Genomic DNA, 27868 nt, shown 5'->3' on the forward strand with positions numbered 1-27868 from the left:
TTGTTTTCTATGTTAGCCATTTAAATTTCTTAAACACTTATCTGATCAAATTATTTAGTGCAGAACATTTTGTAATTTTTTTTGTATGCTAAAAAACTAAAATTTTGCTTTAAATTATTTAAACAATTTATTTGTTATGTTAAAACATTAGATAGTAAATTTTTTTAGAAAAGACATTTCAAGCACCTTTTAACATACTCTTCTGCCTTTGTCTCAAAATAGATTTACAATTTAAGCTAGTTTAAAAAAATGGCGAACCAATTGCAGAATTGATTTTAATTTAATTCTTAGGGACTGATTTTAAATCCAAAAACTAAATAAACTAGATATTTTTGTAACTTATTGCGCTGATTGATTCACACTGTTGTACAATTGTTAAGTATCTTTATCCGTTTATCGTTTCAAATGATCACGTTGAACAAAAATGTAATAAATAAAATTCTGTTTATTTTATAATTTAATGAATTAATTATTTTAAGATGCATCTTTCCTTTCTTCATTTTTTATCGCAAGTGATAGTCATGGAAAATAACAAATTACAGTCTGAACAGTAAATGAATAAACTATGAACACCAAAGGTCGTAAACTAATAAAATAAATAATTAATGATTCTCACAAACATTGATTAAAAATTTAATTTTTGTTAATTTTAGACATTTTAGTTATTTTCAACTTTAATATAATTTTTTTTAAAATATATTTTAAAAATAATTTTTTCAGGACCACTGAAAAAGAATGCAAAAGTCATTGGATAATCTAAGGCCAAATAAGTCTCACAGACTGGTTCCAATTTCTTATGTGAATGAAGTTGTTAGAAACAGTGCCACAAAGATATTTGAAATAATTAATAATTCCTCTGTCACAACAACAGATGTAAATGAAGCAAAAAAATTAATTGAAGAAAATCTCAAATGCAATCAGCAGAGTTTGTTCACAGTTGTAAATTCAAATGGATTTACATTGCTACAATGTTCAATTGTAAAAAATCTTGTACCATTTGTAAAATTATTTTTGAAAAAAGGAGCAGACGTCAATTCTGGAATTTGTAGTTTACCACTTCACCTGGCTTGCTCTCTAGGACACATAGAAATTGTTCATATGTTACTGTGTTATGGAGCCAAGGCAGATTTGGAGTGCACAGTGTGTTACCCTGAAGAACACAAGATCAGAACGTGTCCTGATAAAATATTCTGCCTAGCCTACCAACCTGTGTATACACCGATGATGTGTATTTTATCAGGAGATCATGATTCGCTTCTTCCACTGCTCATTAACCATGAAAATTCAAAGTGCCAAATCAAAACTGAATTTCTCTTGCATGAAGCATGCAAAATGGGAGCATTTGCCTGTTCTAAATACTTGATGCAAAATTATTCAGAACAAATAGTGCAAGAAAACAAGGAAGGCAAAACGCCTTTGCAAATAAGTCTAGTTGTTGATGCTGATAATGCAAAGTTCCTCATGAACAATGGTGCCGAAATTAAAGACACCGTATTTCTAATTGACAACGGTTCAACACTCCATGAAATGTACAAGAGAAAGGTTAATTTAGGTCTTGTAAAAGCAACTAAATTTGCTCTTGAATATGGATTTAGAAATCACATAAACATGCGAGATAATGAGGGCAACACAGCTTTATATGTTCTCTTGAAATGTGTTGGCAGAACAGTCAGAAGTGCGATTCAAGTTAGCTATGATAAAGAAGTAATCGAGTCAGTAAAACTTCTTTTGGTGTCTGGTGCCAATCCAAATATTATGAATCATTTAGGAGAGACGGCCCTCCACGTTGTGCTCACGGACAGTCTCACCAGACAGTTGTATGTTAATCAACATGGACAGGTCAGAAGATTGAAATCTGTTCTTCAAGAAATTTACAAAGTTGTTGAGATACTTTTATCACATGGAGCAGATCCCGGTCCAAAGTCTGCTGCCAAGTGTCTGCCACCATTGTTCTATGCAATACACATCTTTCAGTCACTGCAACCTGAAATGTTTGTTGTCGTGAAAACTGCTTTGAAACAGTTATTTTTCTTGTTCTCCAAGCCACCATGCAATATGAACAAAAGAGATTCATCTGGCTGCACAATGTTCCTCCATCTATTGCACACAAGTTATCAGTGGCTGTCTGCCAACACGTCAGCTGTCAACCCCTTCTCGACATCCATATTCACGTTTCTTGGGGGTGTATTGTTAGGTTTCGTGAAGCAAGGCATGGATCCCAATGATATATTATCATACAAGTTGTCCAGAGGGCAGAACACAATTTCAACTTATTTTACTGAAATGTTATCATTTTGCAGTTTAGAAGCTATTGATAAAACTATGTACATGCATATCAAAATTATAATAACGAAACTTTTGCAAAATGGGTTTGATATGAATGCTTTTATTGCAAGAGTTTGTTCCAATGATCCATCGATTTCCAATGATGTATGTAGCGGTGGCAGTAGTAGCAGCAACCATCTTGCAGATTATGTTGAACTTCATTCATTTTATTTAATATTAACTCAATCATTCCTCAATAGAATGTTCTTGAATAACTTTCAAGAAATATTTAGTTTGTTTTGCAACACACTAGAACAAAGAAACTTTAATATTTTTATTAGTAGTTTTATTCTAAATACAAACTGCAAGTCAGATGACGGTAGAGAAATTAGCTCAGACGTTAGGGAATATCTGGCTAAGATCAACTCTGTGCCAAGGTCACTGAAAAAATTATGTAGAATCGCTTTATGTGTGAATCTCAAATGGAGACTTCATCCGTCATGCTCTTACCTGCCTCTTCCAAAAATACTAGTAGAGTACATGCTGACACTGTATGATTGAGTTGTTACGTTACACTACATCAGTTTATTTATCATGTTGACACTGTTTATTTCGTTGTTATTCGTTCATTTTTTTCCAACATCTCATCATGTTTAGAGCTACATAGTTGTTTTTTGTTGTTGATTTTCATGTTGACTGATTGTGTTTGTTCCGGGCTTTGTATTTAAATTTTTACAAAATTGTAAATAAGTTGTTAAATAGTTGAATGATTGTTATTTTTTTTCGTTTCGATCTACAAAGTCTAGTCTTCACAAATATTTTAATTTATAACAGTTTTAAAATTTATATATGAAAAATTGTTTTAATTCGTTTGTTTGTTATTAATTTCGATAAAATTGAAATGCTCTGTGAAATAAAAATATTTTTAACTAATTAAACTGTCTCATCTTTGCGTTTGTACAAATTCGAACGATAAATGCGATAGGCATCAATTTAAAGGGTTGTGCGCCTATATTCGCAATTAGATTTGAACCTGCCAACATTAAATACCGTTGGAAACTGCGATAAATTGAATTAAGTGTTTAAATTGGAACAAAATTGAAAAAATGAAAGGATATGATGTAAAAATGTCTTCAACTGCAGAGAATATTAGCTAGCCGATTATAAAGTTGATTAATTTAATAAGCTTTTTTCGAATTTAGGATAGTTTACGCAAAGGGAGACCTATTTACCAGCATACAACACCTTCTTATGGGTTGAAGCAGGGATATGCAAAGAACCTCAATTTTCAGTAATGTCTCCCCTTGCTCCAAACCACATAACTAGAATAATAGGACTAATCGATCAATTCGATCTATCGGTCGGGCTATTTGTCGTGCTTGGATTGTTGGATTACGAAATTGCATGAATTTTAACGAGCAAGCTAAATGAAATATTTACTTGATTTAATATGCTTAAAACATTGTAGTAATTCTATTTAATTTTAATAATGATTAATAGAATTATGTATTATTAAATTATTTTTGTTAATTTGAATATAAAAATTGCCTTTGGTCCGGTGAAATCCGGTGGCTTACTGTGGCCGAAGATTGGCTTAGTAGGATTGAACTATAGTCACCCTTTTTTTTTTACACTATTCGATCATGTTAAAAATTGGTTTGCTTATGAAATAAACGGCCTAAATAAATCAAAATTGTTATTTGAACGACTATCTTCATTATATTCAATGAATATTTTACATTCTGCTGGTGCTCATAAGAAACTGGCTGCTGAAATCATACGTTGGCTTACAGCAGTGGCTTACAGGGTTTCATAGAACTTTTACGATAGCACTTTTTTGTACATATAATGCTTTAAATAAATCAATATATTCATATCACAATTATTTTTGTCAGTATAAATATAGAAATTGCTTTTGTCAGGTGAAAAACAGTGGCTTATTGAAGCCGTAGGTTGGCTTAATCGGATTTTTTCTCATGTATACAATACTATGAGATAAATCAATCAACAATCAAACAATCAGTCAGTCAGCCAGCCAGCCAGTCAGTCAGTCAATCAATCAACCAACAAATCAATCAACCGATCAATCAACTAAATTGAATGAACCAAACAAACAAAAATAAAAACAAAAATAAATAAAAAAAATTTGCAAGGCCTGTTCAAACTCGAACAAACAGTTAACCGTACAGATCTACAAACAATTTCGAGATTTTAGTAAAGAAAGAAAAACACATTAGTTGCTTTTATTTGAATTCATTCAAAAATGAAAAGTGACGGTTAATTAAAATTTTAAAATGTCAATTTTTTTTAAATTCGTATTTTAAATAAACAAATAACAAAATATCGACCGATAAAAATTATTATCCATTATTATTATTATCATACACACTCCTTAGAAGTTCTCGAAGGATAATAAACCACGTAACATGAACATTTAGTAAGAACAGTTCACAACATATCATAATGACTAAATCAACATACTAAACAGAAATAATTTATACATGCATATATACAAAGTAAATCAAGAAATATTCAAAAATTATATAACCAATTTAAAAAAAACTAGAAACCAGTCAACATTTAATGAATAAATAAATAGACATTATTAAAAAGATTGTTCAAAAATGTACAATTTAAGGCGACGACGAGAATGAAATGTAGTTTGTTTTGTTGGTGTGGTGTTGTGAAGCGAAAACAAACACATCACACAAAACTAGTAAGAAGTCGCAAGAATAAGTCAGACACCTACCTATAAAATAACTCTCAGGGCCCTATCTTACTTATAAACATTGACTCAACTCACTTACCTACAAATTTGTATTTCTCGTTTTAGATGTTTCAAGTATTTTATTTAACATATTTTAGCGTTTTTATTTTACTTGAAGCTTTTTAACTAGTGTTAAGCCCTAGCCTACCTACAATTGTTTAACTCATCTCAGTCCTTAACTTACCTATGAATTAAATTAAAGCCCGGTTCACGGTAAAGAAAATATAAAGTTGAAGAGAAACATAGCAACAACGACACTGAATGAATGGATGTTGTGTATGTATGTGTTGTATTGATGTGTGTGTATGTAAATGTGCGGGCGCGCACTCTCCAGAAACTTCACTCATTACCGACGAACCTCCATTGCACCGACCATCATCTGACACGCATCGATGGAATGAATTTGACCGGATACTGAAAAATAAATTGAAAAAAAAATTAATTCACTAAAATAAAAAACAAGCAATTGGAAAAAATAGGCAACTTAACTTTTTGAGATAACACTCAATCTTTGTTCAAATTAGAGTACTTTCAAAGGTACAATGAGACAAAAACAAATTTACTTTTAACATTATCTTCGATTTGTCATCGGAACGATCATCATGAGACCACCATCTGAAACGTGCTGACGCCCACCACAGCCCACCTCTCATCATACTGTAGACAAGTTTTTTTATTAATTAGCGAAGTAGTAAATCAAGAAACAAAGGAACGAACGAATAAATGATTAACTGAATGATTGAACGATTGGTTGAATGAATAAATTAACTAATTAATCAACCAATGATTTAATGAATGAATAAAATGAATCAATGAATAAATTAACCGAGGAATAATTTGAAAGATAGTGATAAAATGAATGAATGAATGAGAAAAATAAAAAAAAGAAACTAAATCATACTTCAAAAACCGTCGTTGTTATCTTCGAATTGTCATCGGAACGATCATCATGAGACCTCCATCTGAAACGTGCTGATGCCCACCACAGCCCACCTCTCATCATTCTTTAGACATTTTTTAATAGCGTATTAGTAAATCAAGGAACAAAGGAACGATCGAATAAATGATTAACTGAATGATTGAATAATTGGTTGAAGGAATGAGTGAATGAATGAATTAATTAATAAATCAATGATTCAATTAATGAATAGAATGAATTAACGAATCAATTAATAGAAGAATAATTTAAAAGGTTGAGTGATAAAATGAACGAATGAGAAAAATAAAAAACGAAACTAAACTTTACTTCAAAAATCGTCGTTACTGTACTTTCCATTGCACCGACCACCACCATCTGGTCGGCACACGAAATACCATCCGAACTTCAGAGTGTCAGTCAAACAGCCAACGAGCTGATTCTTCTTACACCACCATCACCATATGTAAATCATCATGAGACCACCATCTAAAACGTGCTGACTCCCGCCACTGCCCACCTCTCATCATTCTGTAAACAAAATTTTTTTATTTGCGTAGTAGTAAATAAATGTTAGAATCTTAGAAGCAAAAAAATTAAATTATAAAATGAAAATAATGTCAAATAAATAAAATTTTAAAATAATAAAGTAAAATGTAAAAAAAACTTACCGTCGTCCATTCGACAAAGGCAGAATGTTGAATGCGGTCCGGTTCCTACGTTGTCCTCCAAAACTGGTGCCAGTCCTCCTCGAGATTGTTGTTGAAACACAGCCCGTGTTGATGGAGAAAGATAGAGAAAGAGTAGATTCTCATCAGAAAGCTTAGCGGTGCCTGCATCTCAAATTGTTTAATAAAAATAATCCTATCTACCTATTCAATTGCCTTAACTAATCTATATTAAATTGTTAATGGTACGATAGTCGAAAGTCCCCCTTCATTCTTCCTCCTTGCACAGAGGTTCACCGACAGCCAGGGCACCGGATAGAAAACCATTGCCGTGCGGATAGTAGACTATTGCCGTGCGGATAGTAAACCATTTGCCGTCCGGAAGCCGTGCGGGTAGTAGACTATGGCCGTGCCGCATAGTAAATCATTACCGTGCAGATAGTAAACCATTGCCGTCCGGATAGTAAACCATTGCCGGTATACCACTGGCCACCAAGGCTTACCTCTGACAAGAGACTTCAAAATTCAGAGTCTATCGGCTATCGTGCCCTCAGCTTACCTATTCATTACAATTAAGCCCTAGCTTACCTAAAATTACAAAAAACCTCAAGAGCCCAATTCATTGGCCAATCGGCACCCACCCCACCACCTACGTAATGCCTTGGGCTCCAACTTAGTAATAATATAAAACTTAAACCCTAAATCTATTAATGAGTGTGTGTTACAACGTAGCCTTAACTTACCTATTCATTACATTGTGGCCCTAGCTTACCTAAAATTACAAAACTCAAGAGCCCAATTCATTGGCCTTTCGGCACCCACCCCACCACCTACGTAATGCCTTGGGCTCCAACCTAATAATAATAATGTAAAACTTAATAACTAACTTACCTCTCGATACACTTACAGCGTTTATTTAATTTAAATTACAAGATTGTTCCTAGAATTAAATTATTGCTTTTAACTACCTATAAAATTAAATTACTCTCAACCTTAGTAATAATAAATTAGAATGTGTAATGAAAATAAAATAACGCTCAAATACTAATATGTGTTTATGTATGTGTTTGTGTGTGTGTGTATAATACGCTGATGCGTGTAATGTGGGTGCGAGAAAAAATAGAAGAGATAAACTTACGCTGCCTACCTATTCAACTACATTAGTGTTGGATGCTTCCTATCTATCCTACCTACAATTAAAATTATGCCTATCTAACCTACCTATATAACTATTTAATGTAATTGTGTGTATGTACGTGTGCATGTGAGCATTCTTACTTAATGTTAAATTACAGAGAAAAACAGAGAAAAAAGAATAAAACGTATCCCAAGCCGAGCCAAGCCAAGCTGAGCCAATATGCATAGATTATAATCGCTTTTATATTAAAATTTTGCTCGCTTTTTAAACGAATATCTCAATATAACAAATTCTCCATCCTATTTTAACTTTCTTTGATGCTTTTTAATCAGTCAGGTCACAAAAATCATTATCGATATCGCAATGAAATCAATTTGAAATTTTTTTAATTATTGATAAAATTTTTAAATTGTTGATAAAAATAACTAGTATATATAGTGTAGTAAAACGTTTAAAATTTTCTGAGAGAATTCAAAATAATTTGAGCCTACACCATAACACAATTGTACAATTTGAATATGTAAATACAACATTATAAATGTATTATAACTACATGTCTATTTCTTTATTTAGTTCTGCCTGGGTATGATATTTTGTCAAATTTATTTGATAGGAATTGAATATAACCTTTATACCGGCTGATTAACTACCATGCAGTAAAATAACTACTGTTGACACCATTTCCTCCAACGATTTCGCAACGAATTGCCCATACCATATAATTAGAATAAACTCTTTCAATCAATGTTTAAATTTTTATATTGTCATTTATTCTTTCGTTTTTGTTTCTGTACTAATTTTCGTGTCAGACACAATAATTTAGTTTTGAAGTAAATTTTCATTTTCGTAGCTATACACAAACATGCCTACCTGTTGCATTAAAAATTGCATTAATAATAAATATAAATGAAAAAATTTCTGATGCATCTTTTCTCTTCACTCTAAAATAAATGTAACCTTATCCCTATACTCATTGAATAGAACTATTTTGTTTTACAATTACATATATTTTATTTTATAGACTATTAAAATTTATAATGCTATCATGGATTACCATTTTATTATTAAAAGCAATACTTAAGAAATGCACAAGTTTCTGTAACAGTTTATAAAATTTCAGATTTCCTCAAAATGTAAAAATGCAAAACGATTGGATTAAGTGCATCAGACAGGAAATAAATGATTTTAAATGGCTTCCATCAAAAAATGCAAGAATATGCAGTGACCATTTCTGTAACAAAGATTATAAGGGTTATGATGGAGAAAGGAAGGTAATGCTGAAGAAAGCATTCCCATGTTTTCAAGTTAGTTATATTTATATGTCATCAGTTACACAAGGAAGCAATTCACATCATCATTGTACATTGCAACATTCTTATCTATACAAAAAATATAAAATGCATTCAACAATATCCCATGTATTTTATTAAAACTTAGAAAGGGCATAATGACATTGTGAATAATAAACCCTGCTTAGGACTGGGATCATCATCATCATCATACCAATCACCATTACAAGTAGAGTTAATTTTATATTAATGCTTAACAAGTTAACTAAATTGGCATAATCAAGTTTTTATATGAAATACACATCAAGTATTTAATGTAACGAATAAATTAACAAAAATTTCTGGAAAAGTTTAAAAAAATTAGAACATATGACTCTGATCAAAAATCATTAGCGTTGACACTGCATTTGTATGGGCATAAGGCATATGATTATCTTTGGACAAATGGCTTACGTCTTCCTCACACTAGGACATTAAGAAAGTAATCTTGTCATACCTGCTCAATAATTTTAATAAGATTGTTTTAAATAACTATTCTCAATGTCATTTTATTAACACTACATTAAAAGGTGGCTACAAAACATTGATGGTATGCCTGGGGTGATTTCTACAAACCTTATTGACTAATGGTGATGGGGATCCTCTGGAACTGTAGGATCATGACATTCAACCTAGTCATGCATTGAGAAATCAATCCTTGATATATTTGATAACAAACATTTGGTATAATATAAGAATGAAAAAAGATGTAGGTGTAAGGCAAAATCTTACTGGAACTATTATTTTTAGCAATTTATGATTTATTTTTTTATTTATGACTTTATCCATTTTAAATGATACCGATATTTTTAATTATTATTATCCAAATTATACTTATGCCTATATAAATTAATTTGATTGTGGCTATTTCTATGCTTGCATTTAATAAATTAACGATAATAATTAATCAATCAATCTTCGTTTTGCGTCCAGAGACCCGGTTTCCCAAGGTATTAATAATTAATAACACAACATTCTAAGTGCATAAAATATAATAAATTAAAAGTACAATTTTTACAAACCTCATTGGTTATGGTGATGGGGATTCTTTTAAAACTGAATGATCATGATCTAACAAGTTATGGATTGATGAATCACTGGAATCACACATTATCTTTAATAAATTTAATAACAACATGTACTACAATTTAAGAATGAGGAATATTTTGTAAAACATTAAATGATTAAATGAAAAAAAATTTAGTTTGAATCACTCATAATTAATAAATTTTAATTAAATTGTAAGTTAGCTTGGGGAGTTTGAAGCTTGAATTGAACAAATTACAAAATTGTTTATTTTATAAAATTGATTGATAAGTTCTTTAATACATTTATTTAATTTAGTAAATTGTAAATAAAAATTTTAAAACCAATCAAGCAATAGAATTTAGGATCTTAGGAACAAGTGCTGTTAGTCGTTAGTGTAGTAGTAGTATGTAGTAGTGTAGTGGTTGGTAGTTTCTAGTAGTCTAATCTGTTAATGTTCGTTAGTGTTATCTGTTATTTATTTTAATTAGTAATTAGAATCAGTAGAGTTTAGTTTTAGCTTAATTATTAGAGTTTAGTAATTTAATTACTAATTAGTCGTCGTTTAGTGTTGTTACAGTTAATGAGTTAAAAGTGTTGTTGGTGGTTCACAAAAAATTTTTTTTATTTAAAATGCAAAGATACTTAACCGTCATACAGCAATATCTATCCTAAAACAGCATCTAGTATCACCTTTTAAAACATTTTGAAATTTTAAATAAAAGCAATATTCCGAAATTAGTAAATATACGATCGTAACTTTTGACTTGGGCGATAAAAAATCCCCCTCCAATTTCCCTCTGGAAGTAAGCTCCTTGTTCGACTGTCAAAAATGAGCGAAGGCCGTTATATTTATTCTAATTATATGAGTTTACGTCTTAAAATGATTTTACCAGCCTTAAAAAAGATTAATTGTACCTGAAACTTCTCACTGTCTCTTGCTCGAGTAATGTCGAATACATTTGTTAGTATGGTAAAAAAAAATCTGTAAATACAGCTGTGGAACATTTCTTCTATGTGTAGATGGGGATCATGAAGTTTACTCATAAAAATTTTCAATGTAGAAAGCTGTTGGCTGCACACATCACTGATGCAAACGAAAGGTGAAGGAAGAACTAGTAACAAAAGGTCAAAGTTAAATGCATAAGCAGCTGTAGGTTCAAGTTGCGAGTGTTGGTTCATTAAGGTGAACATTTCTTTCAAAAAGGCGAAACTTTTTCAAATAATTTTTTTTGGAAAAAATAAATTAATAATATGTACTTCCAATTAAGTTGCAAGAAGTCGATGTCATGCCTTCACAAGGTTAAATTTTTAATTTTAACACTATTCATACCGTGATTTCGTATGGGTGACCTATCTTTGTCAGGTCTAGATTAAAAAGTGCATAAAAAATAATTTCGCTATTCTCACTCCAAAAATTTATAAATGCTAAGTTTAGAGTTAAATTTGTTAAAATAATGTAATCGAATGATATTTTAATAATTTATTATTTCTTGGGCTTGTTATCACAAGAAATAATGAAATTAACTGTGAATTCTTTAAAAATTTAATTTAACTAGGCCTTTCTGAACTCCAATGGCAATCTAGTTGTCAGAGCACTTTCAACGCAGGCAACTCCAAAGGAAAATATTTATTGGAATGATCGCTCTGAACCAGGGGAATCAGTCAGTTATATGTCAAACGAATGAGTTGTATAATTTAATATATTCAATTGTACTATTATATGTAATACAATTACAAAACAGGCATTTTAAAATGATCATAAGTTTGTAAAATTTTACTATCCTTTCTATTATACAGTGCAATTTAAACATGAGCTAAAGATTGAGGTAAGAGGTGCTATGGATTTTAATTGTAGTAAATAAAATGAACATCAGATATGTATATGACTTTTCCCCCAACCTTAAACCTAAGTATTAATAAAGAAATTAATAAAAAATATTTTTTTCAGATGTTTTGATTATTTATGCTACTAAAACTATATTATTTAGTTCCACTTTTAATTATAATTATTCATTATATCTAAAGACTTTCAAGAAAATCTTGATTGCAAATAGAGGTGAGATAGCCTGTAGAGTCATTGAAACATGCAGAAGGTTGGGCATAGCTACTGTTGCTATTCACAGTGATGTCGACTCAAATGCTGTGAGTTCACTTCATTCTATTACATTTGCATTCTTACTAATATTCATCCTACATTGACTGATTAGTTGTACAGCATCCCTCAAATCTTTAATTCTTATGTTGTTAAAATCCGAACATTCTACCAGAAATTCGTTCACATGGCCGATGAAGCATTCTGCATTGGGCCTGCACCTGTCAATCAAAGTTACCTGAACATGGAAGCCATCTTGGATGTTGTCAAAAAAACCGGATCTGAAGCTGTTAGCGCTTTGAAGCTTAACTTTATGAGATAATTTGTAACAATGAAATCTATTTGTTTTATCTATGTGATCTATACTTGTACCCTATATATTTTATTGTATTATTATTTGATGAAATAACAGTTGATACGCTGTTTTTGACATTCAAAACCATGTTGAAATATTAAATATTCTAGAAGGCCATTAATTGTAACTGATCAAGTCTCTTCATTGAAATTAAAAATAACTTTATAAGGTGCACCCTGGTTACGGTTTCCTGTCTGAAAACATGAAATTTGCCAAGATGCTTGTTAGTGCAAACCATTTAGTTGAATTTATATTGATTTGATTGGTTCGAAATTATTTTTATATTGTATGAATTATTATATCATGCATAATTTATGTTAATTTATTTCTAAAATATATTGTAATATTTGTACTATATATAATTTAATGCACTGGGCAAACCACATTATGTTACCCTAGTAAAAATTGTTAAGTATATTGTATTGAAGAATGTTAATTTGTATTAGGAAGATGCGGGTAGCATGTTCATTGGGCCAACCAGCTTCTCCATAAAAGCCATGGGAGATAAGATTGAGAGTAAGAGGTTCGCACTGAAGGCCAAGGTCAACATGATCCCCGGCTTCGATGGGGAGGTCAAGGACGAAGATCACGCCGTCAAAGTCGCCAACGATATTGGTTTGTTGTTGCCGCTGATGTTGTTGTTGTTACAGCTTTTTTGTTATGTTGTTGTTTGTTATGATGTTGTTGTTTGTTATGTTTCAGTAACAACACAACACTCAAAACATTAACATAATCACAATCATATACATGCACATTTGTTCTTGTGGTTGATTTGAAGTTTACTTCAATTTTTTGCTTGTTGAATTGGCCAATATTATTCACGTTGTGATTAAATAGACTCATATAACTCATGAGGCGTAATAATAAACATTGGGCAAATTTTGTAAAATGAATATAATAAAATTAATTAGCATAATTTATGAATCAAATTATAATAATGAATTTAACCTACCAGGCTATCCAGTGATGATCAAGGCATCAGCTGGCGGAGGAGGAAGAGGATTGAGGATTGCCTGGAATGACAAGGAGTGCAGGTCAGTTGGGATTTGTATCCTTTTGGATGGGAGCGTATTTTTAACTATCAGAGAAGTTTTGATTAGCCAAAAAATTTGATGCTAAACAATGCATTCTTCTCTGCTCATTCACCTAATCAACAATGAGCATTTTTTATTTTTGTTCATCTTTTAGTCATCTACGCCAAAAATAAAACTTTATGAAACTTTCTCTTCATAATCAAATCGATATCAATTTTTGACGCAAATATGCACACACACGCACGTACACACGCACGCTTACACGCATACACACACACGCATACACACACACACGCATACACACACATACGTACACCCCCACACACGGGCAGGAGTTCATACAAGATCTCGAAAACGGAAGCAGCTTCTACATACGGAGACGACAGGATGCTGATCGAGAAGTACATCGACAATCCTCGCCACATCGAAGTGCAGGTCATGTGTGACGCGCACGGGAATGCTGTCTACCTCAACGAGCGTGAGTGCTCCATTCAGAGGAGGAACCAGAAAGTGATCGAGGAAGCGCCAAGGTCGGTCGGTCGGTTGCGCGTGCCGCCACGTAATTGCTCAGATGTTTATTTATTTATTAAAAGTAGATTGTTGAGTTGTGGGTGTTAAAATTGTTAAATCAACAAATATACTCAGAAACGCACGTACACAACACATACATGCACACAAACACATATACACACACAAACACACATACACGCACACATACGCCTGTACATTTGTAGTACCTTCATTGACCCTGAGACGAGGAAACAGATGGGTGAACAGGCGTGCATGTTGGCAAGATCTGTCCAGTATTCATCTGCTGGTAAGATGATGGTGATGGTGAAAATGATGTCATTCATTCATTCATTCTTCATTCACTCAGTAACTCGCCCATTTTATACACAACTTATACACAGGCACAGTTGAATTTTTAGTTGACAGCAAGCGGAAGTTCTACTTCCTGGAGATGAACACGCGTCTGCAGGTCGAGCATCCGATCACTGAATGCATCACCGGCATTGATATCGTCCATCAGATGATCAGGTCCGCCAAAGGTTGTGCTACTGCTTCTTACCGGATATTCACACACACACACACACACACACACACACACACACACACACACACACACACACACACACACACACACACACACACACACACACACACACACACACTGCCACACATTTATACACTCCGAGACATCAATACATGACATTCAAATAAACACGTCGTACATATAAATATACACATCGTACATTCCGTGTACAAATATACACACCGTACAAATTGTTTTGCATGCATTTACTGTACATTTACAAACTTCTACCTATTCACACATACACATTTTGTACACACCCAGTCACTTTGATACACACTCATACACACTCATACACATACAATTATTTTTCCTCTAGGACCCATACAAGAATTTCGGCATTCCATCCATTGGTCGTCTGTCCAGGTACATTGAACCAACACACCTGCCAAATGTTAGTTTTTTTTCATTTGTTCGTTCGTTCATTTATTCATTCGTTCATTCATTCTTTCGTTTGTTCGTCGTTCGTTCGTTTGTTCGTCGTTCGTTCGTTTGTTCGTTTGTTCATTCATTCATTCGCTCAACGAAGGTTCGTTGTGACAGCGGCATAACGGAGGGCAGTGACATCAGTGTCTACTACGACTCTATGATCTGTAAAGTTGGTCATGTTGATGATGACGATGGAGATGACGATGATGATAAGGATGTGATGATGGTTATGATGATAATGACGGGGATTATGATGATGATGATAATGATAATGATGATGATGATAACGATGATGCTGGTGACGATGACGATGACGATGATGATGATGATGATGACGATGATGATGATGATGATGACGACGATGATAATGATGATGACGACGACGACGATGATGATGATGACGTTCGACACCACTAACCCAGCTTGTAACGTACGGCAAAACGAGAGATGACGCCCTGAAGACCATGGCACAAGCGTTAGATACATACGTCATCAGGGGTTATTATTATTATTATTGTTATTATTATTATTATTATTGTTGTTTTTTGTAATTATTATTACTATCGTTATTATTATCATCTTTATCATCATTTCCATCATCATCAACATCACCATCATCTCCATCATCATCATCGTCACCACCATCATCCCTATCATCATCATCGTCACCACCATCATCCCTATCATCATCATCGTCACCACCATCATCTCCATCATCATCATCACCACCATCATTATCATCTCCACCAACATCATCATCACCCAGGGGTGAAGCACAACATCCCACTCTTAAGAGATGTCGTCACTGAGGAACGCTTCGTGAAGGGTGACATCAGCACCAAGTACCTCTTCGAAGTTTACCCTAACGGATTTCAAGGTCATTTGAGTTATTTCAAGGTCATTTCATCGTCATCGTTATCATCATCCCCATTATCATCGTCGTTATCATCATCGTTATCATCATCGTCATCATCATCGTCATCGTTATCACCATTCTCATCATCATCGTCATCATCATCGTCGTCGTCATCATCATCGTCATCATTATTTTCACCAACCCTGATTTTTTTCCTCTCAAATTAGGCAAAATGCTAAAGCCGGATGAGAAACTCAGATTGGTCGGTATCGCCAGTTGCGTAAAAGTTAAGGACGACCTAATCAACATCGTCGAGTGAGTTAGTCGTAATTTTATTGGCTGAAATGTGTAATAGACAAACGTTCATTGGTTGATCTTGATTAGTTTTCAAACGCTCATTGGTTGATCTGTTTAAATTTTATTTAATCTTCAAACGCCTATTGGTTCATGTTTTTAAGGTTTGTTTATCTTCGAACGTTTATTGGTTGACATATCTACATGTATTAACGTTTCATTGACCTATTTATTTTCAAATGCTTCAATCACAAAGCAACATAGCAAAAGGCAGACTTGACCGTTGGACGTTCGAATCGAGGTATGGCGAGGAATCATTCAAAGTGGACATCAAATTGAAGAACAAAGTCTTCCATGTCGGTTGGACTGAATCATTGGATGAATGAACGAGTCAATGAATGAATGAATGAATGAATGAATGAATGAATGAATGAATGGATGGATGGATGGATGGATAGATGGATGGATGGATGAATGAACGAATAAATGAATGAATGAGTGGATGAATTGGTGAATCAGTGAATAAACGAGTGAATTGATGAATGATTGACTGACTGAATGAATGAATGAGTGTGTGAATGTTTTTTTCTTTCACTCAATAGGTGAAGGTGAACGAGCAGGAAATGACGATCGCCGACAACTTCAACCTCTCAACTCCCGTCTTGAATGTCCTCGTGAATGGACAGCCGGAACTGTATCAGGTGATGATGACGTCATTGGTGGTGGTGGTGATGATGATGATGGTCGTGACGATGAGGATGTTGATTTTGATGACGATAACGGTGGTTTTGATGATGATGATGGTGATGGTGATGATGATGATGATGACCTTAAACTCTCCTACAGTTGATCGCCAATGACGTTGGACATGTGAAAGTGCAATATGAAGGGACAGTGGTAAGTGATGATGACGGTGATGATAATGATGATGATGGTGATAATGATGATGATGATGATGACGGTGATGATAATGGTGGTGATGATGATGATGATAATAATGATGGTGATGATGATTATGATGATGATGATGATGATGAGGTCGTGGCTGCTGCTGCTGCTTCTACTACTGCTGCTGTCGACGAACAAGAGGCGTCTCTGATGATGACGATGATGATAATAGTCTTAATAACGATGATGACGATAGCGTCGAGTGATGATAATGATTACAGTAATGACCACCATCATCATCATCATTACAATCATGTTCAGTAATGACCACCACCATCATCATCATCACCATTCCAGTTTGAGGTCAACGTCCTCGAGCGTCATGTTTCAGACCTGCAGAAATACATGCCGAAGAAGGTGAAGATACAGAAGGACACCCTGGTCATCGCCCCCATGTCTGGGGTTGTCAAGTCGGTGGCCGTCAAAGTTGGAGACGTGGTCAGTTTTTTGATTGACTGATTGGTTGGCCAGTTTTTTGATTGACTGATTGGTTGGTCAGTTTTTTGATTGACTGATTGGTTGGCCAGTTTTTTGATTGACTGATTGGTTGGCCAGTTTTTTGATTGACTGATTGGTTGGTCAGTTTTTTGATTGACTGATTGGTTGGTCAGTTTTTTGATTGACTGATTGGTTGGCCAGTTTTTTGATTGACTGATTGGTTGGCCAGTTTTTTGATTGACTGATTGGTTGGCCAGTTTTTTGATTGACTGATTGGTTGGTCAGTTTTTTGATTGACTGATTGGTTGGTCAGTTTTTTGATTGACTGATTGGTTGGCCAGTTTTTTGATTGACTGATTGGTTGGCCAGTTTTTTGATTGACTGATTGGTTGGTCAGTTTTTTGATTGACTGATTTGTTGGCCAGTTTTTTGATTGACTGATTGGTTGGTCAGTTTTTTGATTGACTGATTGGTTGGTCAGTTTTTTGATTGACTGATTGGTTGGTCAGTTTTTTGATTGACTGATTGGTTGGTCAGATTTTTGATTGATTGGTTGTTTATCTGGGTGCCTCTGACGCTATATGGAACAATGCGTTAATCAATTTTCATAACGATCTTATCATCGCTGTACTTATTTTATTTTAAATAAAGAGCAATGATGACTAACTATGATGATTATGATTTTATTTTAATTTTGTTTCAATCATGACTATTTCTCTATTAATTAATTAATTATTGATTTTAGGCATTTGATGAAAAATAAAAGATCTGTTCCCATTATTATTTTTATTATCATTATTATTTTTATTAATTGGCTTGTTGATTGAATGGCTGTTGACTTATTGATTGATCGATTGGTGGGTTGGTCTGTTTGACTGTCTGGCTGTTTGTTAGCTGGTTGGTTGTTTAGTTAGATTTATCAATAGTTTCCATGTTTGATAAGGATGATGATCGTAATGTTGGTGATGATGATGATGACGATGATGATGGTGATGACGATGGTGATGAACGCAGGTCGCCGAAGGACAGGAAGTCCTTGTTTTGGAAGCCATGAAGATGCAGAACAGTCTGACTGCTGCCATTCAGGGCAAGGTTTGCATCGATTGTGCGTGCTCGTGTGCGTGTGTGTGTGTGTGTACTTGTGCGAGATTGTCTGTGTGTACTTGTCTGTGTGTACATGTCTGTGTGTACGTGTGTGTATTTGTCTGTGTGTGCGTGTGTGTACGAGCGCTTGTTATTAATCCGACAGATCAAGAAGTTGAATGTGAAGGTCGGAGCTACGGTCAGTGCCGAAGATGTTCTCATCGAATTGGAGTAACGTATCCTGATATATGCATATTGTTGTTCGTGTATCATGATATCTACATGCCTATATTTTCGTATATCATGATATATATATATATATATCTTTCATCTTTCACGTCAGTACTGTATGATATGATGTAGGTATCATTGACGAAAGCGATTAACAATAATTAGGGTGAGATTTTGGTAATTGTATTTAAAAAAAAATAATTTGTGAATAATATTTTTTTGCAATTCGATAATTTGAACTTTGGGTTTTTTTGGCCTGAGTGATGAAGATGATGAAGACGATGAAGCCGATGATAAAGACTATGACGATGATGGATGGTGATAAGGTTAACGATGAAGACGATGTTGATTGTGATGTATCAATACTTAATTTTTTTTATATTGCAATGTTTTTCAATATTTCTTCTACTGTTTATCATGTTTGTAATTGATTTAATATTTTTTGTTGTTATTATTAGTCAGGAAACCGATTAGTTTCTTTGTAGATACAATTTTTTTTTGATTTACTGTCACTCTACATCAATCAGTTTGCGTTTTTTTGGCATATTTAGTTATTTGAGTTTGTAAATTTTATTTGTTTTTTTTTTTTCGGAATTTCAAATGTTTCATTTCACAATATTAAAGAAGCCTTTTCATCTAAGTGTCTTTTAATATTTTAAATACATTATAATCCATTTTTGATGATTTATTATTAAATCATGATTATATATTAGAAAATATTTAAAAAATTCGTTCAGAAATTTATTTTATTAACGATAAAAAGCATAAATACATTAATATTTGTAATTAATTATTCATATTATGTTAATAACACGTAAATTATATGTTAATATTAAACGCATCACGTGCCTTAGTATTATTTACTTATAAATCTTGTTCATCAATTTACACTCAAGTCTACAGGCTACTGACTACTACTGCTGTTTTCAATATTTCGTTATTGTTATTAATGCTGTTATTTTTTTACTACTACTGTTACTACTACTTCTACTACTACTACTACTACTACTACTACTACTACTACTGCTACTACTAACTATTACTACTACTACTACTACTACTACTACTACTACTACTACTACTACTACTACTACTACTAAACTACTACTACTATTACTACAAAAAAATCAATAATTAATTTATTATTATTTTTTTTGCTGTTGCTATTGTTATTTTTATTATTACTATAGTATTTGTTTAGTTTTCGAGATATATATATATACATTACATATATATATAAAACAAAATTTTGTTTTATTTCGATTGATTATGTTTAATATAATTTTATATGCCTTTTTTTCATAATAATAATAAAATAATAATAATAGGGATGTTTATTTCCAAGCCATCTTCTTTCGGAACCTTTTTTATTTATATTGTGTTTTGTTTTGTTGTGTGGATATCATCGTTATAATTACTCTTGTTGTTATTATTATTGTTATTATTATTATTTGTTTTTGTTATTATTCACAAATAAGTTATTTTTTATTGTTTTCATTGCGCCCTGTGTTTTTCGAAACTCGGGTTTTATCTGGACGGACCTTAAATATATCATGCGTTGTAAAACAGATTACACTTCTATACGCAAAGATGCACGCACACGCACACACACACACACAACACACACACATTTTATATCTTCTAGGTCCTGAATCTCGTTCGTTCCAAAAAACGGCTGATTTTGAAAGATTCAAAATAAGGTTAGATAATATCGAAGTCGCCATGCCTAAGTTTTTTTTTATTTTAAAATATATGTTGCTTTCTTGATGAACCTAATCCCTAACCGTATGTTTGTGTGTGCGCGTGCGTGCGTGTGTGTTGATTTGAGAAAATTTTCAATTGTTTTTAAATTTTAATCTTTAAACATAATACATTCGACGTAAAAACAAATTTAAGAATTTTCAAGAGAACACTTTTTATTATCAAAAAAACTCAAGATTTTATTATTAATAGACCAGGCCACGACTGAATTACTGCAGGCCACAACTGAATGAAGCAGTTGGTATTTTAAACTTGCGAATGACCTGTGAAGACATAATTTTCAAAATTTTTGACACTTGGATTCCACGTTGCCGCATAGCAGGCCCATGCAATATCATAACCACCAAACGCCCCTCTCGCCTCAATTCCGCCACAAAATTCACCCTCGTTGCAATTCAAATCTGACGGCTTTGGTTAATAACAAAAAAAAAGGAATTAATTTTGACCTTTGAAACAATAAGAATAAATTTTTTTTTAAAATGTGAAAGGTTGTATTATTTTTTTTATTTTTTAAAAGAATTCAATCGTTACTACCCAAGTTTCACCAGCGCATCTGCAGTTGGAACACTCAACGACATTGTTGCAGTTTTTCTTGCACGGCTTGGTTTCTCGGTAATTGAGTCCCTCTTTGAAAATATGAAGCAGTGCAAAAATTGATTTGTAGTATTCTCTACGCATTTATTAACATCAATAGGATTTGTTATGAAAAAACGAACATTTTTACCTTAAACCTCTCACTAAAAAATGACCGCAATCGTTGATCAAAAGATATGCTTATCATACATTTGCGTGTTATATGAGGAAATTTTTCTCGCTTGAATTGGATCTCTGCAACTCAAAACCAAGGCATCACAACATAAAACAATCATCATTCAGTGCTGTTTCTACTTTAAAATGTTGGAAAAAATAAACAAAAGATTTCCTGACCATATTCACTTCGATCTGTTGGATGCAAATAAAACTGGTTGTTATCCTTGTTCAGCACAGGCTCGTAGCAAGTCCACATTTGGTAATAGCGCATCAAATCGGCTGCGTCCAACCCGCAGAATTCATTCTCTTGACACACTAAATTTGACCACTGCCAGTTCAGTTAATTGTAGTACATATAATAGAAATATTGACGAAAGCAGTATATTAAATTAATTTATTTAATTGTTAGCAAGGTCTTGTTGAAAAAAAAGTAAAAGAACTTCAATAAATATTTATATATATTGTAAACTACTACTACTGCTACTATTACTTCTTTTCTGCTATTACTACTACTACTACTACTACTACTACTACTACTACCACTACTACTACTACTACTACTACTACTACTACTACTACTACTACTACTACTACTACTACGCTTACTATTATTATTATAAGTAAGTTTATACTCGTATGTGTTTGCATATTTTTTTACTAAATTTAAAAATTTTTAAAAATTTAACCAACACGAGAACAAACACAGTTGGAGCATAAGTTAGAATGGCGACAATTAACTTTGCATGGTCGGCTTGCTATATATCCATTTTCTAAAAAAATTTATTCATCTTATTTTATTTACGAAGCTCAGAACAGATCTAAGGACCCATCCGTTTGTAAAATTGATTGAACATCGTGGAAATAGCGCTTTATAAACTAATTGATTGATCAATTTAAAATTTTTTTAAATAAATGAGTGTTTGGGCCAAATAAATATAAGAAAAAATATGAATTATACCCAGGTCGATTATTTTTTCTTGGAAACAAATATTAAAAAAAATTGTAATATAAATGATTGATTAATAATTAAAATTTCAGAAAAATTTTACCTAACCCAAGGAATGGATCGACCCAACCAGAATCGTGAAGGCAAAAATGAATAAATTGATGGAGCACATATTTTCAATTCAACGAATCTTTGAAAGGTGTTGCCACGTATATATATATATTTATATACTTTTTTTGCTAACTTTAATCGTATTAGGTTTTATTTCAAATGTTGTTTGTTTAAAAAGCAGGCATGAGTTATTGCAAACACACATGTGAAAATTTAATTATAAAATGTTTTAAATTGTTGTTCTCTATAATTTTAAATACGCGCGTGCGTGTGTGTGTGTTTGTGGTGTGTATGCCGTGTGTATGTGTGGGTTAGGTATGTGTTATGAAAAATTAAACATTTTTTAAAATTAAAAAATTGGTAAAACTCCTTATATATTTGTTAAAACAAATGTATGAAATCAAATTTCAACAATTTTACGAACATTAAAAATAAATTTTTTATAAAAACTGATGAAATTTTTTGAAAATTTCAACCAAATTTGAATGTAAACATCAAACAGTTGCATTGAAAATATAAGTTTGTTTTTGACCCAACACACATGTTGAAATTGTTCACGCCCAAACCAAACGCGCATATCAAAATCTTTCTTAAAAGTTTCAGTAAACTACAGTTTAAAAAAGAAAACTGCATTGCAAAAAATCGCAACATGTTACATTTGAACATCATGGTAGAAAACCTGTAGCCGTGAAACACTGAACCACAAAATGGAGCCATTTACTTTTTAAGAGTTGGATGTTGTTAGAACAAAAATTAGGAAAAGTTAACCAATTACTTTCCCCTGTTTCGTTAAGAATTGCATTAGTATGATTCAAGTTTTATTGTAGATGCAGATAAACTTTGGGTACCATGAATAAATGAGTGCTTGGTACAAAATGTGCTTCAAATTCCTGCTGTATTGATCACATGAGTCCTTCAACCAATTAAAATAAAAATGCATTTGCTACGGTACTGCTGCAAAATGCATTAACGTGATGGAACAAGTTTTAAAAAGTCACGTGATTAGGATGCCAAACTGGTGTGAGAATTTAGTGTCGACAAAGAATGAAAAAACGAAGTTTTTGACAAATGAATGCCAAAATGGTTCAGCCCGTTTTATCGTTTGAAGCATTACCTTTACAAGATCAATCTATCTACATTAATTTCAGAGTTTTAGGCAAAATGTTTTGGCAGCTAATTTGTATACTACTAAAATAAAATAAATAAATGCTCACATTTACTTTGTAATATGTACCATTTGTTTTAAGCGTTGATACGTGTTAATAGGCATAAATTCACGGAATTTGTTTTGTAGTGGGTGTTGATTTCTTACCTGAAACGTTTTAATGTTTGGTTTTCTTTTATCATAATATTTGTTCTTCGTTCAAATTTGAAATTGAACTGAATATTGTTTGAGGGTTTGAAGAAACAAAATTGTTTTAAATAAAGTTATAAACGTCACGGCACTAGGAGATAATATCAGATGATAATAAATATTTAGATAGTATCAGTGGCGTAGAGAGAATTCGGCGCTGAATATTTTAGATGCACTGGAGAGGCTTGAGATGTCTGCAACTTACATCAAGTCCTGGTAAATGAAAAAAAATTTTTTAAAACCCCACAAGCAAAACGCATTTTGCCTCTATTAAGATTAATCAGTAACCCGTTTCAAATGGTGTTTAGAAGATTCTAAGACGTACCAATTCCTTTACGTAACATGAAGTATAACATGAAGTTTTGCCCTTGAATTTGCAGTTCAAAAATTATTAGCTGTTTGAGCCAGGGATTAAGCAACCGCCAAACAATTATTCTCGATACTTCAGCTGCATTTTTACACATATAAAATTTATACAAAATCTTATTTCAATTAGTGATCTTATTTCAATTAGTGATATAAACGTCAAATGTAATATAGTAATAATAGAGATAGATAAGATTTAGTCAGTCGTGATTATATTATATTGTGCCATGAGATTTTCATGAATTCACCGGAGCAAGTTTGATCAGTAGACAATCTTGTCTTGCTTGTGAAAATCTAGAAGATATCAAGGTTTGTACTTCATAAATTGTTTTACAAAATTATTTAAAAATTTCTGAGTTTGTTCTCAAGGTTTCGGTTGGGTTAGGTGTCTTAACGTGTTTCGTAAATAAAAATTCATATATTTATTTATATTTTGTTTTCAATTGTTATGTTAATTTAATGTTATTTTCAATAAATTTTATGAAAAGTTTTATTAATTTGATTTTATAACTACAACAAATTAAATTTAACGTAACAGACTGAAAGGATGAGGAACCTGACACTCCTGTTGATTTGTAGTCTATCTGCAGTGGAGTTATGCGGTGAAATAATTTTTTATTTTATATAACTTTTCTTAGTGCACTTATATGAAGAGTTAAATTTTATAATAAATAAACTTTTGAAATAACAAACAGGTTGATGAAATATGTTAATTTTTTGAAGGAAACGTAAGATAACTGAAAAAGATGAATAAATTCATACAGTTCCGTCAATGTTCAATGTGATGAGTCGGAGCAATGTTTAGCGAGGTCCTACTTTATGGGATTTGTTCGGAATCTGACTCTAAAGACATGTGACCGGTCTTAAAAATTACCGAGATGACAAACCGGACATAATAAACATTTAAATGGAATATTCTTCTATAAAATCCAACCAACTCCGTCACTACTGTTGTTACTCTGAGACAAACTATGAGACAATAAAATATAAACAACATGCGTACGTAGAAAACATTGATCAGACAGTAAAACCGGAGTGAAGTAAATATTGATCAATTAATTTTATTAAACAATAATGAGATTTCAACAAAAACGTTTGATTGCTCTTAAGATTTCATATCCTATCATTTCATATCATATCATTTCTTATCATATCCTCTCCTATCATGTACAATGTTTGTACTGTTGTTGACTCTCTTGAGTAACACGAGAAAAGCAATGTAGGTACATAGGTAACTTTACATCGGTTACTATGTAACTTTACTTAAACTAGTGCCCTTTATAGCGATCTGTTTGCATGTTATTTCGAAAAATCTTTTTTTCATGGAGAATTTAACAAAATTCCTCTAAATTCTTTCAGATTTTTTGAAATTAAGTACTTTGGCAGTAAAATAATTTTGGAAAATTGGTTTATCTTATCCATTTTTAAAATCTCGTCGTCGGATTTCGTAGGAGAGTTTGTGCTACAGAATAAAGTGGTGATATATTTTTCAATAATTTATACAATACAAGATTAAATAATATACCCTTGTTAAGTCAGCACAGCACTTTTTTACCCAAAGCATTTTTGCAATTGTCTACTTGTTACCTGCGTTTTCTGTCATGACTACTTGCTAGTTAGCGTGCGGCAGAACGATATGTAACATTCACGTTAACACGTTGCTATGTTCTTTCGGAGTGCTTATTATTGATTTGTTGAAATATTCCATAACCAACATCACAGATTTCCTATCTATATCTAAGGGTTTCTTCTCAGTTATATAGTATAGCAAATCAAACATTTTATATAAGGCAAGTACAAGAGAATTTTTCAAGCAAACATCAGTCAAATAAAAATCTACATATCTCATTTAGCTTGTTTTTCTTCGAACGCTTTGAAAATCCTGGTAGTTGAATAGATAAAAGTTTCATTTTCTTTAACAATAATTTCAAAATATTTTTCATATTAAAATCAAAATAATTCATTGAAATTTTTCAAAGCTCAGCTATGCACGTTTCTCTAGCGTCTAGTACTCAAAATAGAAAAAAATTTAAGAAATTTTTGTCGGTTATCTTCAAAACTGCACGGACGACAGATGAATCACATTTAGCTTTAAATATGTTGGGCGCACTAAGGGTTACGAGATGTTCGACAATAATTAGTATTACAAACTTAAATCAAGCCTTGGAAATTGAAAAAAAAACTAGTAAGAATACCTAAAACCCTATAAATAAAACGCTTCAGTCTCTATTGAAATACGGCAGTAATTCTAGTGGTGCTTGGACAATTTTAAGATGTACTAATTCCATTCCATTAAACATGAGATGTCGTCTATTCAGTTTTACACACACAGACATCACGCACGCACGCACACACACACCACACACATACACCCACACACACACAGACACACGAATTGTGAAGCTAAGCGTTGCGCAGCACTGCGCATGCCCAATGCGACTATCATTTTAGCTAACAATGGAGCGTTAGGAATATTCCGTAATTTTTTCGTTCTCTTATTATTATTGATATTATTTTCAAGATTTTATTATTATTTTTATTCTTAATTAAAAATTATAATGTAATTTTATTTATTATCATTTTTTAAAACATTCTTCACCAGTATTGCTACCATATTATCACCACCATCACCATTATAATTATTATTTAATTATAATATTAATAATAATAATATTATTATTATTATTGTTATTGCTGTTTTTTTACAACCACTGCCATCCACATTTCAACGACTACAACAATGTCATTACAACAATTCATGTTATTATTATTTACCTAATTATTTAAATTATTGTTGTTACTAATTTATTTTTATTATTTTCATTCTTCTTTCGCTTCTTCTTTTTTTTCACAATTTTATATATTCATAATTTGCCTTAATGATAGGTCAAAACATTAAGGCCATTATTATCTAACTCATTAACATTATTATTATTATCATTATCATTGTAAATAATAATAATATTATTATAAATTATTATTATTGTTATAATAATAATAATAAAAATAATGTTGTTGTTTTTCAAGTTGTTGTTGTTGTTATGATAGTATAAAATTTTTTATTATTATTTTTATTATTAGTAATATTTGCAACGCACGTGATCCTAATAAATGTTCTTCATAGTAAACTACTGTCGCTGATCATTTCCATTCGTGCTTTAAGAATGTTAACAACAGTGTTTAGTTCAATTTTTAACCATTATATTGCGTAGTTTCGAGGTTGCTCAGCTTAACAATTTTAGGCGATTTGAACCAGGGGATCGAGTAACTTTCTTTTATAAGGGGCCAGGTTAGAAATTATTTTGGTTCTTGCGGGCCGTACCATCATATTTATATATATATTTGAATAAAATGTCGGACCTTCTTATAACGAACTTTTATAGTACGAAAACCTCTATATGACAAATTTGGTGCATTTTGCATTCTTTTAATTTTCCAGAACCATATTTATTGTTTCTTATTCTTGTATTCTAGTTATTTTTACGAATCCTCCCATGATTTTAATGGAATCGGAATCATCGTTGCATGGAGCAAAGAATAAATTTCACTTTTAAAACTTTAATTTTTCCAATTATACCATGTATTATTACTTTCTGTTATCAAATTAAATTAGGTT

General features: G+C 32.2%; 3 protein-coding genes across 3 annotated transcripts; 2 read left to right on the forward strand and 1 right to left on the reverse strand.

Annotated features, from left to right (window-relative positions):
- Positions 1-735: 735 nt before the first annotated feature.
- Positions 736-2826, forward strand: HELRODRAFT_159895 (hypothetical protein; the record flags this gene model as incomplete). Its single annotated transcript, XM_009016939.1, has 1 exon — positions 736-2826. The coding sequence occupies one exon, from the start codon at positions 736-738 to the stop codon at positions 2824-2826; it is 2091 nt and encodes a 696-aa protein (XP_009015187.1).
- Positions 2827-11362: 8536 nt separating this feature from the next.
- On the forward strand, positions 11363-19175 carry HELRODRAFT_188188 (hypothetical protein; the record flags this gene model as incomplete). The annotated part of the gene is made up of 21 exons (XM_009016940.1): positions 11363-11410; positions 11668-11772; positions 12137-12253; positions 12319-12492; positions 12728-12781; positions 13005-13173; positions 13514-13592; positions 13925-14122; positions 14327-14409; positions 14504-14571; positions 15005-15079; positions 15215-15283; positions 15537-15612; positions 15881-15991; positions 16198-16285; positions 16521-16620; positions 16867-16965; positions 17111-17161; positions 17510-17650; positions 18665-18742; positions 18900-19175. 21 exons carry the CDS (start codon positions 11363-11365, stop codon positions 18966-18968), a joined length of 2052 nt encoding a protein of 683 aa, XP_009015188.1. The 3' UTR covers positions 18969-19175.
- A 1527-nt stretch (positions 19176-20702) lies between these two features.
- On the reverse strand, positions 20703-22593 carry HELRODRAFT_159897 (hypothetical protein; the record flags this gene model as incomplete). The annotated part of the gene is made up of 5 exons (XM_009016941.1): positions 20703-20743; positions 20989-21133; positions 21260-21351; positions 21653-21803; positions 22552-22593. The coding sequence occupies 5 exons, from the start codon at positions 22591-22593 to the stop codon at positions 20703-20705; spliced, it is 471 nt and encodes a 156-aa protein (XP_009015189.1).
- Between the last annotated feature and the right edge of the window lie 5275 nt (positions 22594-27868).

The sequence above is a fragment of the Helobdella robusta genome, assembly GCF_000326865.2.
Source record: "Helobdella robusta unplaced genomic scaffold HELROscaffold_2, whole genome shotgun sequence".
NCBI lineage: Eukaryota > Metazoa > Annelida > Clitellata > Rhynchobdellida > Glossiphoniidae > Helobdella > Helobdella robusta.